Source organism: Falco punctatus, assembly GCF_963210335.1.
Source record: "Falco punctatus genome assembly, chromosome: 2".
Lineage (NCBI taxonomy): Eukaryota > Metazoa > Chordata > Aves > Falconiformes > Falconidae > Falco > Falco punctatus.
The window spans coordinates 101136609-101153660 of NC_137581.1; the positions used below are offsets into that span (position 1 = coordinate 101136609).

Genomic DNA, 17052 nt, shown 5'->3' on the forward strand with positions numbered 1-17052 from the left:
CTAGAATGCTGGTGAGCCCTCGCCTTTCAAACATCTAAGTTACTAGATTATCCTTGTGGTACATTAGTTTCTTATTAAAGACTGGGGGAAAAAAGAATGCTTTCAAAGAACATAAAATATAGCTTTAAATTGTTTGTTGCATTCTCAAGTATCAGATATATGCTGGATCTATACGCTATCAAAAAGATCAAGTAAGGTGGATATAAAATCCATATAATCCACACTGAGACTGGGTTTTAGATTTCCTGTAGATTGGGAATCTCTTCTGTGACTACTGTGAAAGTACCTTCTCCATTTAATCTCTAGCAAGGAGTTCATTATAAATATTTTTTTAAATCTACATGCAAGGAATCCATGCAGACAGTAGTAATTTCTTCTCATCATGAATTATTGATATTATTGATGCCATTTGCACATTAAAATCTGTGATCCTTTTGGAAGGCTTCTGAATTAAACCTTGAAAGCCTGTGCATTTTATGCTGTCTATATAATACTCATTTGTAGACTGAAAACAGAAAATAATTGATTTTCTGTTATATTCTATTACTATCAGAGAGGTAAATATTAATTTAAAAAATCTCAGGTCATTGTGGGCATTTCTGTACTTAGTATTTCAACCAATCGCAGTCATTTCTAAGTTTCCCACAAAGAACTACCTTACAAAGAGTACAGCATTGCAACTCCGTGCAGGGCTTTGTTCTTATTGATAAAGCTTATTAGAAATATTTGCACTAGATTTTACTAATGGACAAAAACAATTAGTATTACTTCATCTTCTGTCTGTTAGCCTGAAAAGATACAGGAGGGGGAAAAAAAAATATGTTAAAAGACCTACAGAAGGGATTCTTTTGGCTGAAATATAGGCAGGAGGAGAAAGAAACCTTTGCTGGTACTAGCATTTGACTGATTTGGAAAGGCACTAAAATGTCAGTGTGTGTTGGTTCTTTATTTCCCTGTGTCATTACTGAGAGCTTTAGGCTTTACTGCCTGTTTTGTAAACACAGATTATGGAGCACCATGAATCACGGTGCCCTTTACTGTTTATATTCCTTCTGTAGCCTGAAATTAAAGCAACTCACATTGGTAGAAGCTTACCAGTCATGGAGGAAATCCGTATCGTGTCTGTTGTGACTTCATGAACATATTTCCTGACATGGTGCCATGAAACTTAATTCCTGTGACATCCCTTTGGCAAGCCCATAGCCAGAAAGTTCCTGGTTTCTCCAGGATAATGCCATTTTGAGAAAGGCGATTTAGGAATCAATGTGACATGAAGGTAATGAGCAGAGAAGTTGCTTCAATTTTTATTTGTAGCAAGCAGGTTCTAGGATAGAATGCTAATCAGTAAAGCCATTTTCGGGAACCATTTGCCAATGTCTCAGTGGGTTTGGGAGCAACATGGTTACCCATTCCCACTTGCAATGGGGGTGGATGGAGCACAGGTAATCTCAGTAAATATCTCAGTAAATATCATACAAGTTACTTGCTTTTGCCAGCTAACAGCATCTTCCTCTCCCTTCCTCTCCCCCTTAGCATGCGACCAGCTCGCGCTTGGTGTCGCTGCTCTGTTTGGACCTTCCCACAGCTCCTCTGTCAGCGCAGTGCAGTCCATCTGCAATGCACTTGAAGTCCCACATATTCAGACCCGGTGGAAGCACCCTACGGTGGATAACAAAGATGCTTTTTATATCAACCTCTATCCAGACTATGCAGCCATCAGCAGAGCAGTTTTGGATCTTGTACTATACTACAACTGGAAAATAGTAACAGTAGTATATGAAGACAGCACAGGTAAGTAGTATGGGTGCACTGCAGGTCACGTACTTCTATTAATGTGCATGTATGAATAAATTCTGTGAGAGAGATGGCCTGTGACAGTTCAGCCATTTTCCCCAGAATATAGAAGAAAAAAATCTTGTAAGGTGCAGCTATCCTTCTGCTCCTGAGGCTTTTGGAAAGCTGTTCACTTCATCAGACCTTAAGAAGTCACTAGAAGGTAGCTCCTGGATTCTGAATACTCAATCATGTTTTGCTTCAGCATGGCTTCAAACCAATAAATATTCTAGTGTGAGGATGATTAAGGGATTTTCCCTCTCAATGAGGGGTTGATCTTATAAGGGACGTATCTAAAACCCCAGTGTTCAAGCAGCAGCATTTTTAACGTAGACGCTACCTTGTTCCTTGAAACTGTCTCAGAAACAGTCAAGCAACTTGTCAGCTGGGTGCCAAAGACTAAATCTGAAAGTTGCAATTCACCTAAATGTTTCCAGCCTGGGACTCTTCACTTAGAGAAGATCATTCATTGTTTCTGACAAGAACCTCCCCTGGGGCACACAGCAGTCATAGCTGTCCGGCGACATCTCACAGACAACCGCTATCTGTAACACATCCCTTTTTATTCACGGAACAACAACCAACAAAGTTAATTATTAACTCATTTCTTGGAACAAGTGATTTAAAGGCTTGTGAGAGACTGAGCCTTTTCTTTTTTAATCCACAGAGACCGTGGAAGAGTGTTGATGTTATAAGGAAGTCCAAGCCACTGTTGCATGTCTTCACCTGTCTAGGTGTTACACATCTACCCCTGTTGTCATAGATTGTACCAACAGCCAAGAATTTTTCAGGCAGCATCATTTCCCTCACTGGAGTGGGAAGATACTGTTTCTGAGAAATGCATTTGCTGCTCTGGCCATTGAGAGAGCTGTGTACCTAAACTGCTCTCAGAAGGAGCCCAGTCTGTCAGGATTACACATCAAAAATTATTCCAAGCATGACTGCAGAGAATATAATCTCTCCTACAGCGTAGATTTAGTCATGGATTAAGGATCCATAATCTGGCTTCACAAGAAAAGGCTTGAATGTAAACAAACCATTAAAAACAACACAGGACATGCTAAGCAAGACCTTCCAATGGTCTTTTTTTTGCAGGGCACAAAGTTACAGGTAAGGGCACATTCTAAGCAGCAGAAAATATTATCTTGGAGACATATCTGCAGAGATGAAGAAAATAAAGCCAACTAAATAAGATTTACGCTAACAGTTATTCCACTGTAAACTCTCATCACCATCCTTCAACACTATCTTTCTATGGTAAAGATGTAGCTGAACTGTACTGAAAAACAGCATTTCTGGAAAAACCTGTTGTACATTAGTGGTCATTGGTGGAAATTAAGCACTTCACTGTCAGACCCACTCTGAGACTTGCATTCCCCTTTCTCTTCCCATTTCCCACAGAAGTATAACAGCTTCTAGAACCCTACAGATGTGCAAGGAATATTATAATTTATTCTTTGATAATGGCATAAAACAAACCTGGGTAAGGCATGAGCTCAGCATCTGCCTAAGCCTTTAAAGGGAGTATAAAAAAAAATAATCATGCCTTTTAAAATCATATTGTAAAAACACGTCTGAAAGACAGAATCCTGCTTAAAAAAAAAAAAAAAAAAAAAAAAAAAGCCAAACCTCAATTTTAAGGCTAAAAATGTTGAACTTCTTTCTGCACTGTCAACAGCACAAAAGAAACACGTTTCGTCCCTGATCCAAGAGGCAGGTCTCAGTGCCAATGTTCTGCTCACGTTGGACTCAGAAAGGACACCAAAGGGATGAGGTAGAAGAGAAAGAACAACTTAGTCTGGGCTTACTGCAGCTGTCTTCCTTCATTTCCATTACGATGGTCTAGCCCAGCAGGATTTTTGCTGGACTCCTTGCACTGTACACCAAAATACACTCAAAATAGAGGTCTTTTTCAGCCTACCCTATTATCAAATTATCATTCTAAAGCAGTAAGTGCTGTGTACAAGTTCAGTTACAAAAATGACTGATATTAAAGGACTTAATTTGCAAATATATTTACAAAGTAAATTAATCATCAATCATCTTATTAACTTGGAGTCAGAAAAGTAAACAGATCAACTTTGATCTATATAAATAGCCTTTGGATTTTGGATCAGAGTGATGCCATTTAGCTCAAGCTCTTTTTCATCTCTTAGGTTTGACAGTTACACAGCAAGAAGGAAAACTATACTAACAATAATTTTTTTTCTTGTATGTGAAGAGCAGCTTCATTCCTAAACAAACAATGAACTCGTAGCTGTAACAGTGACTTTCCAATGATCCATACCCAAATTATTCAGGGTGAGATTAGTCCTGCTCCAGGTTGAGTCTATTTTGTAGTTTTAATTGTGGAAAATCCTCCTTTCATGCTTCACCCTACACCACTGCTCCAAGCCTGTGTGCCATCCTGGCCAGCTCCAGCACAGAGGCCACATACTGTGCCAGTCTGCCAAGCTGCATTTGCCCACCTCCTGTAGTTACGGTTTGCACTGCTGCATGGACACAGCCATCAGCGGAAACACAGTTACAAGTCTAGACTGAGCAACATTAAAAAACCCCGTTCATCTGGGGGTGCTCATATTTCCAGATGATCCAAATCACTTGCACATACCCTCCTTATCTCAAACACTATTTACCATGCTGCCAGTTTTTGTCATCCAAATGTTTTTCAGCCATAACTTTTTTCCAGTCAATGATTTTGGAGTGCATGCAGAGACAAGAGCACTACAGACATCTGAACGGCTTAGCACTGGCCTTCCCAGACCTCTGCTGTTTAATAAGGCTTTCTCACTGACATCTGCTTTTTGAGATCTGGCAAATGATTATTTTATAGTCCCACATTTTTCATGAGCAGGTTGTACGATATATGAAGATGGACACCTCCCAGGGACAAGTGCTTCACATGTGGGAAGCTGCCTGTGTTAACAGAACTTGTAACACCAAAGGCATTGTGTGATACAGAGCTGTCTTCCCTTGATACCGTAGCATCTCTCTTAAGTATAATCCCAAGTTTTCATTTTTCAGCACTTTACCACCACATGAGGTTTACTCATAGCTGCTCCAATGCTTACTGGGATAAGTCATTCTATGTTATCTCACATACCCCTCCTGATATTGATGAAACATTAGCACTTTCTTCCAATCTTCTAGAACTCATTCAGGGTTCCAATATTTATCACATTAGTTGTTGAATGTTAGTAACCTACTGAGCGGAGTCTGTAGGACTGTCAATGTTACACAAATTTTATATAAGCAGGTCTAGAAAACCTGCAACCAATAGTGTTGAAAATTACATTTGGAATAAGAAGTGCTTACTCATCCTGCTTCTTATCAAGTAGCATGTTAAATGGTACCGCATGCACCATGTTAACCTACTTTACCATCTCCTCCAAAGGGACCTACAGTACCTTGTATTTTGTTCCTGAAATACATTTGTAAAATTTCTTCATGTTTCCTGAGCTGATCAGAATTTTTCCCTCTTGTCTTTAGACTTCAGTATAAATAAGAATGATAAAGCACACTGCAGCCGGTTTTCATTTCTCGTTGCTGTCCTTAATCTGCCATCAAAAGATGGACTTTCAGCCAAGGTCATCTTTCTTGATAGTAAATTAATGGCTTCTGGCTATAGAGTAAATATGTATTTAAACATCTCATCCCACTTATTAAAGCCTATAGCTTTCCAGTGCTAGGGGAAAAAACAAAAAAAAAAGAAAAAAAGACTCCTAAGCAAATGTGTTTATTTTTCAGGTAGAGACTGTGCTCCTTTTTTCCATATTAAGTGTAATCCATGTTATGTTCGGAGTCCCCAGGCCATAACCAGTCTTCATTCTGATTATTAATTCCTCTTTATTTTTCATCAAGGTGTTAAGAAAGAGTTTGTTTATATCAAGTGCAATGCCTTTGTCTAAGGTAAAAACTTGTCTCCTGAAGTTTAAAGACAATCTAACAAAGCCTTGCGAGAGACTGCATGATACATTGAAGATGCATTTCCCAAACTTAGGTACCATAAATTATGGTTTATCTTTCCACATGCTAGAACTGTGCAGACATACTGTTCTCTGGGTTTAGTGGTTTGTAATAGATCCCTTCTGATATCCCACTTCTGCAGTTTGTTATTTGGCACATTGATCTGTAACAGACACATGACTTTGCCTCAGTTATCAACAGCTCAAGCAAAGGGAGTGACACTGCCTTCAGTGCATGTTTGAGACTGCTTTTGATTTATCTTCCCTGAATTCAATAACTTTAACCTACCAGGTGCTGAGAAGGGGAACTACATCAAATTTCTCATTCTCTGCAAGAATCCTTGACTTTCCCGACTTGTTAGCCTGCTCTCCCAGCATTTGTTTAAGGCTCAGGGGAACCAGATCTTTTCATCAAATCAGTTCAATTAGTTTGCATGGGGCAGAATTTGAGTTCTTACCAAAGTTGCTTTCTTTAAACTTGTGGTTACAAGAGACAACTAAATTTGCTAACCCTAACCCAGCTTTCTAAAAAAAAAAAAAAAGGAGTGCTTTCTCACAAAGCAGTAAAAGCTTTCCTCAGGTTTGAGTCTGGCTGAATTACATATACATTTTATTAATTAAAAAAAAAAAGGGGTGTAACTGGGGGGGTGAACACTTTCTTCCAACACACACTGCCACCCTTACTGCCAATGTGTATGATTATTTGCCTGTTGGAACATTGTGCTTGTTAGTCATGATTGAACTCCTAAATTTGTCACATAGAAGTTGCAGTAGTTTGAGACATCGCAAAATGATATGAAATATTCAAAGACTTTCACTTATTTTAACATTTTACTCAAGTGTCAGAGGATACTATTTGTCTTTTTTAAACGACTATCTGAAGTTGGAAATCCAACCCCAAAGCTTACTGCATCCATCAAGGTTAGAGACCACAAGATACTTCCTTAACCATACAGAAAATGCCCAACCCCGTTTCTGAAGGAAAAAGGGAAAGTCTTTACAAGTCTGGGTAAAAGGCAGCAGAATGGCAGACAGTAGGCCAAGAAAGTTAGTGAAACAAGCCTGCTTTCCATCCTTGTAGGTTTTGTTTCAAATCCCTAACTTGAGCCTTTCCTTTCAATAGTACTGGCCAAGACTGTCTCCAGGCCCCTCACAGTTCACGCTCAGCCACCACGCTTCCACCTGGCCGGACTCTACAACACCTTCCCTACCCAAGTTGCTGCTCCAGTGCAGTCCTGCATTGCTGTTCAGGCCACATCGCTCACTTTGCAGAGAGGGGACTGATGCCCAGGATATGTCACTTCTGAGCCATTCCCAGCTTGGCTACTACGTCCTTCTCAACTTCACGGGCAGTCCGTGGTGCCTCCTGCCTGTTGGAGGCCGAGCTCCAGATGGTCTCACCAAGCCAGAGAAGGGTGACTGCCCTAAGCACTGCATTTGCCCAGGCCTTCCCATCCCCCCAGGAGTCAAACTAACCACTTCACAAATCCAGACAGGGTGGTATCATGCCCAGGGGTCTGGATTTGTTGAGCAGGAGGAAGAGGAAGGAGAGCACTGATGGTTATTCCCCTGTGCTACTAATTACGCTGGCAGTCAGCTGATTCAGGCTTTTGTCTGGGCCTCCAGAAAAATAACTGCAGTCCTTTTCACTGCTTCTTTGGCTTCTTCAGTGCACTATAGCTGGGCTTTACCTTCACTTCATGTAGCAGTAGGAGGCGATGGGAAGTGCAAGGTCCAAGTCTCATGTGACTGATATAGTTTATGGCACACAGCGTTTTCCTTCCCCCAGAAAGGAGATGGAGGTGGGTAGGCAAATCCTTTTCTTCTGCTCCTCACTACACTTGTGCTTAAGTACTATTTGTTGCTGGAACGGGAAACAACAGTACTCACTCTGAGGCTGTTGATAAGATGCAAGATTCCCTGCATGCTGGGCTCTTCCTCTCAAATCCCAGTTTTCCCTCTTAGAGTTGCCATTCATCATAGTGGCCAAGACACTGCAGTCAAGGGCTGAACACTTGAGTGCACGGTACAACCAAGCTATGGCTTTACAGCCAGATTACATAAACTCCCCTACTTGTTAGTCAATGTTGGAAGCATGTGCCCTGTTCTCATAATAATGAGCTCAGATCGTTTCATATTTACACCAGCTGGCTTGCAGCCAGGCTCCGATCTCACAGCGCGTGCAGCAATTTACATTTGAATACTCATAATGCTTAATATTCTATATTGGTTGTTGATACTTGAAAACCTGCAAAGAACAGACCCAGCAACTACAGGCAGAGGGAAAGATTAGTTTTTTCAAAACACATTGCCCGTACTTGAGTGAAAGCTGGCAGTCCTCGACATAGCAATCACTCGCTAACCTCAGAAGAAATACGGATGCTTCATCTTGCCTTATACATACCATTGGACCATTCAATCAAGAACATTCACGCAGAAGACAAATACACACTTGCTCCCAGGAGGAGTTTCATATTAATAATTTGTTTGATTTTTGTTCAAGAAGTGCTTCTTGCCTGCATTCTCTCTCTTTATGCATATTGTTAAAGGCAGCCTTTTACTTTGACTCAGCAGGAGATCACGAGCTTTTGTGGGTAAATTACATTCATGGATAATGAGAAAGAGACTGTAATCACACACCTCAAAGAACTCTTAACTATCATACTTAGGTTTTGGAGGCAGTACAAATTACATAGGAGTGCTGAATTAGCTAGTGGAATTGCACTGTGTTTAAATACTTGGAGAAATCTTCAACTGGTTGAGCTCCACTGACTTCAAATAAACCATGTAAATCTGTACCAGCCGAAGACACGGTCTGAGAGATCATGTTCTTTTGTTTACATACGTAGAGCTAGATCTCAAAATATTTCAGTTCTTTATAAGATCTCAGACTTGCTGAGTGAATTTATGCAAGTCACTGTGCCTTCATGCTTTTTGTCTCTAAGTCGATGATAAGAAAAATGTAAGGCTTCTCCTCTGGGGTATTGCAATGTGTGCTGAAATGAGGGCAATGAGAGACATATGGCTGGTTTTTTAGAATAATTACTGGTAGGTGCCACTCAGGGTAGCCACTGGCTTCTAAGTGAGCCACAATGGAGTCGCTGGCCATTGAAGATTTTTCTCCCTCTACCACCCGTCATCTGCTCATGCTTAACATTAGGCAGGAAAGTTAGTAAGGAGGTTTCTTCAAATCTATGTTCTTGTGGTTTAATACCAAAATAATAATTAGTTACCAAGGAAGAAGCATTATATCCCTTTATCAGTAAACCATAGCAATATAGCATCAATACAAACATATCTTAGAGTCAACCAATTAAAGTGCTTCAGAAAATTAGGTGTTAAAGCCAAGTATAACCATGAAAAGGAAAAGCTATAACAATATTAGTTAGGAGGCTGCCAAATACAAAGGTAACAACTACCTTTTAGGTATATGAAATATTTTGGGACTGATAAGAGACCCTGTTCAAGTGACAATAAATACTCATTGCACAGAATGGTTAATTGCATAATTGCATATAATTTTTCAGGTCTAATTCGCCTGCAGGAGCTCATCAAAGCCCCTTCTAGATACAACATTAAAATCAAAATCCGCCAGCTGCCCTCTGGAAATAAAGATGCCAGGCCTTTACTCAAGGAGATGAAGAGGGGCAAGGAGTTCTACGTGATATTTGATTGCTCACATGAAACGGCAGCAGAAATCCTAAAGCAGGTAAGGGGGTAAAAAATCATGACATGCATTTTGTACCCTAAAAGTTGTCAGCTTTTCTGGTTTTCATTTTCTGGGAAACACTGAAACCGAATGCTTTTGCCAGTTGGGCCATAGGCTTGTGAATACCAGGGACAGAAGCTGTTACAGAATGCGCAGCAGCTTCATAACCTGAGCCCTCCGTACGACTTCAGGGCTTCACAGAGCAGAGCCATAAGGACCAGCAGCAGTACTGATGTCTGAAGAGAAGCCCATAGATATCCCACAAAAGGAAATATGCATTTCTTTTTAATACTTCAAGTTCTGTTTGACATGGAAGTTTGTTGCATTTATTTTAGCTTCTCCTAGTTTAATCAACAGTTTTTATGTCTTTCCCATAAAAAATGAAAGAGCCCATTTTGGAGCGCTTAGGGAGCTGCTGACCTTAAGCTATTGCCTCCACAAAGGCTGCACATCAGGTCAGTGTTGGCTACAGTAACAACAGGGCATTAATCCACTGCAGACAAGAGCATAACTCTGCATTCACATCCCTATAACAAAGCAAGTTTTGGTCTGCTGGCACTGCCTCACTACACTTTAAACTCTGGAACAGCAAGAAGATGGAATGGAGACAGTATCAGAAGAAAAATGTATACTTTACAAGAGGAAGAGAGGCTGTTGTTGCAAGGTTTGATATAGCCCTGACCTAAGCGTGAGAGTTGGACAGCCACACAAGGCAAGGGCAAACACCGCAAAGCCTGATGTTAATGGGCTAGGACATTTTCAGGGGCACAGAGAGAGTGGTGTAAATTAGACTTTACTGTTGTCACTTGCTATGTATTTCAAGACAATCAAAGTCAAAAGCAGCAGCTCCTGCAGATCATTGACCTATAGACAATAATACCAAGCAAGTAATACATTGTTAATGTCGTTTCCCTTCTTGCTGTAATTGTAGGTATGAGGGGTTGTTGTTTTTACTGTCAGTCGGTCTGATGGGAAACACTGATCCCAGAAGACCATCAGAGAGGTTCCACTGATCTAAATGTACAGACATGGGCTGTCCCATAAAGGTTAAAACCTATGCTTCTATCCCAGTATGTTTTGCTGGAATATCTAAGTTATGCAGAATAACATTCTGTATCAAAATAAGTAAAACAACTTACTGGATGCATTAGGCTGCGGAGCCTGGAACCACCCTCTCCAGACTGGAGAATCTTGGTCCTGTGAATACAGTTTTGCAGGATGGTGTCCTAAATCAGATGCACTACAGCTGAGAGCAGCACACAAGTTCCCGTGAGCTGGTAGGGTTAGATTTACTGCTGTCAGGAAAGTTGGCATTTTCTCAGTGCAAGTTAGATATTTATGCTACAGCAGAGTGAGATGCAGGCATGATGCTGGGAATGCAAGCAAAGAGTGAGGGGAGGCTGCACAGTCACGCGGCTGCTCTTCCGCATGATGGAGCGCGCTGTAGCAAGTGGCAGTAATTGGGCAGGGGGCTGGGCAGGAGGGCTGCTGTCCTCTCACTGTGCTGCCTGTAGGACTGTCCAAGAGCATTAAACCATGACAGCAGGAACAAGCTGCTCCAAAACGAGGTTTGTGGGGGAAGAGTTAAAATGACAACAAAAATTTTCAGGGATCTGCAAAAACAAAGTACAGATGTCTGGCACACTGCAGGAGGCACAAAGCTTCAAATATACCAGGCTGAGTATGAAAAAAAAAAAAAAAAAAAACAAAACAAAAAAACCCAAAACAAACCTTAGTGTCAAAAGCAGAAGAGGAGAAAGTGCTAAAAAATGCACTAAGACAGGGCACAGTGGCAGAACAGTTTGCGTGGGAAATGGATCAGGGAGACAACCGACAAGCTGAAGATACTGATAATGCCCTCTGATGCCTTAAGAACTCAGAGCAGGATGGTGAATGGCAGTGTGGGAGAAAACAGGAAAATTAAGAGAGGTACACCTGTGGGTCAGAGCTGCAGGAAAAGAAGCAACATAAATATAGGCTAGAAAGAAAGGAAAAATGGCTTTTATATAAGATAGCTCTGTGGCTGAACCTAGATGCTGGCAGCAGTAACTCAGGTGCTGAAGTTCCTCTCTGTCAAAGGCAGCTGTGAAATGTGGAGGTGTGGAGGGCTCTGAATTCACGTGGACTCATCTGATTGTAGGTTAGCTACATGAAGTACCACAGTTCACATTCTCATGACTGTATACACATAATTTTACACTGAATGAAAACAAGACGTTAAAGAGACTGCTATAGAAATTATTTTAAGAGAACTGCAATATTAGTAGAAAATATTTTTGACTTTGTAAATGATCCAATAGATATTACAGGAACAATATATCATATCATTGTTAATTTATATAAGATTTATAACAGGAGGAGGAAGCAGGGCTAAAGTCACCTAAACCTGTCCCCAAAGCAATAATTTCTTGTCTGCCTACTGTATTTACAATAACATAGTAGATGCTTAGTAGCCTATGCAGAAGATAAAGAAAGTGGGGACTTGTAGTGGGTTGGGGTTGCAGCAGGTATTTTAACAGATTAAAAATGCAACAGGGTCACACAGGAACATACCTACCATCGCTTGTGCTCAGTTCCTGTGTCCTGTTCACCCCCCAGACCTGGACAGGTTTGCCCCAAAAGTTTTGCACAAGGGTCTGCATTTCCCCCCTCCAAGCCCAAGAGGGCCTCTGCACCAGGATCTGCTCCATCGCCTTTGGGCGATCCCCCAGCGCAGGTGGGCAGCATCCCTCACCTCCTCCAAGCCTTGCCTATGCTGGGAAAGAGGCAAAAGGCCACCTCTCACCTGCTCTGGGTGCATTTCCCTGCTGGGAGGCAGCCAGGCATACTGCCAGTAGCATTTGTGCTGCCAGCCTGCCTCTGAGCTGAAGGCACAGGCAGGGCAGAAAAGTTGATGCCCTTCTTCCAGCAGTGCCCACGCCACTGGGGCTGGCAGCAGCAGCAAGGGCTCTGCAAGCAGGGGCTGCTCGCACCAGCCCTAAGGGGGCACTGCCTGTTGCACAGCTTGTTACCCAGGAAGGGAGGGCAAGGGATGCCCAAAAGCTCTCTCTGGGAAGCAAAAGGATTAGCACATCCAGAATTATGTCCTGAAAGAGTTGGTATATGGAGCTGTGTTTGGGAATGCAGACCTACCTGACCTAGCCTCCTTACCGGGCTGTGGGATGAGGGGAGGTGACCTCCTCACTTGCCTCCTGCAGCCTTTTCTTTACAAAACAGCACAAAAGACAGATTTCTTCTCTTAAGCAAGACTATCTTCTGCTTATTTATAGCTTTAACTAAAATACCATTAGGCCACACTTGTTTCTTGTGCAGAAAAAGAACAGGTGAATCAATAACTTAATTAAACAAAATACAAAGCCCGCACACAGCTGAATAACCTATCCGCTAAACTCACGCATTCCCCTTCTCTCTGACATGCTGCAGAGAGCCAAGGCTTTCACAGTCCTGACCAGCTTAATGAGGTCTGGCCCTCTCCTCACCCAGATCTGGAAGGAGCAAGAAGAAATTGTGATTATTAATTGCTGCCTTTCTCAATAGTCACTTTAAATTTTCTCTCCGTATTCCCACATGAGGGTCGGTAACCTCATGCAACTGGTGCACAGTGGCTGAGGGAGTTTTCCAGCTCTGTTGCCTGTAACCAGGTAGCTACCCAAACTAGCAGTTCTGCTGCCCAAAGTGACCTGCTCCACAGGGAGCAAGATATTCTGAAATTACTTAAATTGGGAGGTTATGCCATCAGGGTTTCCAAACCAGACGTACCACACCAGCAGAGCTGATGGAAAATGTTGCAGCTGGTCTGTCACTCCCACAGTCTCCTTGAAAGTCTTGGCTGCTGGAGCTGTAAAGCTCGTGAAGACTGAACAAATCATCTGACAAGGAGTGAGATCTAGCAGAGAATTAGATGCCAAAACCAGGAGCTAAATGCAGCTGTGGCTTTTTAAGGCAAAATTGTGATCTCCAAAGTCTGCTCAGGATCTGTTGAAGCTCCTTAGGAACCTCCCTGTTTAACTTCAGCATTGCCTGTCCTGCTGTGCTCCAAGGGTGTCTAGCACCTCTGTCCTTCCTAAACCTAGAACCAGTTATCCCTTAAAGAGCGTGAGACAGTAAGGCACCCTTCAAACTTGTCTAAGACCAGCAGGACTGAACCCTTTACACAAGGAAGCTGGAAGCACGTTCTTAAGGAAAAATCTGGTGTTTACAACATTTACCTGAAATATTTTGTGGACAGACATTTGGTGCTCTGTCTAGACTAGGTAAGAAATCCTACAAGTCAGTTAAATCTAGCTATTGCAAACTGCAATGTTTTATGTATGAATCTTCCAATATATCCTGCACATACTGTATTTCTTCTGATATTGTCTTTTTGTATGAGGAACTTAGTTCAAGAGGTTAAGTTGTTACGGTTAACCTTCAATTTATTTTGTTTAATACACCAATAGTTGACATAGCTTTTACTGCTAGGCAAACTTGTCTCATAAATTATGTTGCTACTAGCCTTAAATTATCTCCTCCTTCCTCCACACCTCTAAAATAAATTTTATGAAAATTACTGTATATATAATCAGATTGAGGACACTCACAGAGCATTTTATAAAGACTTCCATGGTCACTTTTACTACGTGACAGACATATAATTAATAATAAAATGAGATGTGAGATGGTGTCCACGCTGGAGTTTGAAAGGTAATGCTGCAGCTCTAGCTCCCTGGGATCTCTTCAGGAAGGAGAAGGATCCAGCCACAGCTGGCTGGGACCCTGGGCCAACACATTTGTCCTGTCCTATTGTTGTGGCCCTTGCTTCCAGCTGGACACCAATACTATACTAGTGAAGTATTTACGGAATATATCTTGTTTCTCAATGTGGCTCGTGTCCATGTTGGAGGAACTCTATCTGTTCCAGCTGGACCACTGCTGTGACCGAGTGGGATGCAGATTTCCAGTAAGTGAAGTCATGTCCAAGTAAAGCTGTCCTCACAGGGTGCCCGGAAGCATTGCAAGCATGGTATAAGCCTTTTATCTTGAACACTTGAGAGGCAAGGAGGCGGAGGGGCTTTTGTTCTTTATGGTGTATCTTGCTGATCTTAGAAAACAGTAGTGGTACTAATCCATTGAATAATGAAATGCATTCATTTAATGGTCATGGAATTAATTAGTAGCATGAGTGAGGAAAATGCAAAGTGAAAGCAAGCAAAGTGTTTGATGCAGTTCCCACTAATACGCTTCACCATCATTCCGGTTTCAGCCCACCTTGAAGGAAAACTGACACTAGTGAGTCTGACACTAAGTGAGGTGGTGATTTTTTTGATGGGCAAATGCAGGTTGGAGCTGGGATATGATGCAAGCCAGGAACAGAGCACCCAAAGAGATTTATAGACATCAGAGAGAATTTTTTTATCCAGCTTCTGTCGGCTTGCCATATACGACCACTGATACTTTTTCAGATTCACATTGCAGTTCATGACCCTCAGCTAAAAATGCAAAGCTACAAAAGACAAGGCCAAACCTTCCTATCTGAAATGGGTAGTTAGAGATGGAAGTCTCTTTCTTATTTTCCAAGATAATCCATAATCCTACCACATCTGAGTTTGGCTGAAGAACAGATTTTATGCATGGTAAAATGAGTAGGAGATCTACAAGGAGAAAGGAGAATATTTTAGCCTGGTTTCACTAATTTAAATTCATCTAAGTTCCACACTACTAAAAGCTGTTATTATTTAGCTAGAAATTTTATATCAGATGCATAATTATTTTAACAATTACATGCAAAGTTATTTAAATAGGAACGTGTAATGAAATCTCATTCCAGTTTCTTATGGGCAGCTATATGTAAATAAACCAGTCTTGCCTTCCCTTCTCTGTTCTGGGCTGCTGTGCTTATTTTCATCACTGGGGAGAACACTTGCTCTTTGGGAAGAGCCTTTGCAGCAGCTTTGCAAGGTACTTCAGAGGTGTCCCAGCCTGAAAGGAGTCTTTGCTCCTAACAGGCTTTTATTATTTTCTCACTCCTGGTAGTTTCTAAAAGCTGCTTTTCCTGTATCTGCTGCACTGCAAACACACAGCAGAAGATGACTCCTCACAACTCTCCTGTTTACACTAATAGGACACCCAAGTCATTGAGACATTAGCCCTTTGGGGTCTCTAACATGATACTCAGCATTCCTTTTGATTTAACTTGTCTTTATCTCCTGGTTTCCTAATACCATCCTTCAGAATGGTGATTTGTTACTGTCATTAAATCGTCATTCACTGGGAATTTTATTTAGCTACCATGTTACCCTAAAACACAAATAAGTTATTGTTGCAAAGTCTTTACAATCCATGAATGAAAAGTACCCTATTTAGGTCAATCTACAGATCCAACCCATATGTCACAGTGATGTATAAGTGCTATATAACTGTTAACCAATTATCATCCTTAATGACTGTTAGATGGGAGGACAATGAGTTAAGGCTGTTCTTGTAACCAATGCTAAGTGAGAGGGTAGATCCCAGCCTGGGACAGATCCAACGCCAACTCTTATTCCTTAACCAAACAAGGACACTATTAATGTGTGCATGCACTTACAAGCTCCCTTCTAGCTGTCTGTATCTTCGTATCTTAATGAGTCATTGTTAATATAGAAAATACAAAAATGACACATTGATTAAGCTTTCTTGGACTGCTGCAATATTTTATTTGGAAGAATTTCAGCAAACATCTCTCATGGAGCCCTTGGGTGCAGGGTCCTTGGCAAATCCATGGCACCCTTCCAGCAATTGCCATTGTGAAACTGTGTCTTGGTTATGGCAGCTAACATTGCTGGCTGAACCTCACTTTTTACATGCAATTGCCTTTGATTTTCAGGGGGTTTGGTTCTGGATTTTTTTCCAAAGACAATCCTGTAGCATGGCTTTTGAAATCATTATTATTCACAGGTATGTCCGTGTCCTTCCAGCTCTGTTTATAGCACATTACTTAGGAATCAATATTCTCATAAAAAGTTTTAATACAAAATGTGTTCAGGAGGCAAACACTCTTCTCAGGATACTACCCTTGGATTTGCGAGGAAAGTAATAACTGTGCTACTTTGGATTAACTAGCAGGTTACCCAGTAACAGTGTAGCTGCAGCAGCATGAGCTAGGTAATGCTTCCCAAAGATCCAGGCTAGACACTTTATAATCATTCTAGTTAATGTATCTGTCTAGTTAATGTGAAATTGTATTTTAAGGCATTATATGGCTTAGCATTGTCCTGGTTCCCCATTGTCTTAGTATTTCTGTGCAGGCAGATTGGAGTTTATATTTTCTGATAACAGAAGTGAAGTCAGTTGATGTCAGCTCTTCTATCTCATGCTAGAATTAAAACTATGATGAATCACTAATTTAAATCTTGGTATCTGCACTATTTACACTTACCAGTATAAACCTGCTTTCATGCTAATGTGACACCATGGACTAACTGCAAAATTCCTGTAGAGGACCAAATAAATTCAGGCATACAGAGTATTACTGGGAAACCACATTTATTTAACCTAGCCGCTGGTCTGCACCCAATATGAAGCCAT

General features: G+C 41.3%; 1 protein-coding gene across 6 annotated transcripts in view; it reads left to right on the forward strand.

Annotated features, from left to right (window-relative positions):
* The window catches only part of GRIK1 (glutamate ionotropic receptor kainate type subunit 1), a 174534-nt gene that overhangs the window by 94028 nt on the left and 63454 nt on the right, over positions 1–17052 (forward strand). For all 6 annotated transcript variants that reach the window (XR_013926211.1, XM_080376540.1, XM_080376538.1 and 3 more), the window contains exons 3-4: positions 1534–1791; positions 9326–9507. Coding sequence is in view for 5 of the 6 variants with exons in the window: in XM_080376540.1 (XP_080232666.1) it covers positions 1534–1791; positions 9326–9507 (440 nt within the window). In the remaining variant the exon portion in view is untranslated. The remainder of the gene's footprint in view (positions 1–1533; positions 1792–9325; positions 9508–17052) is intronic.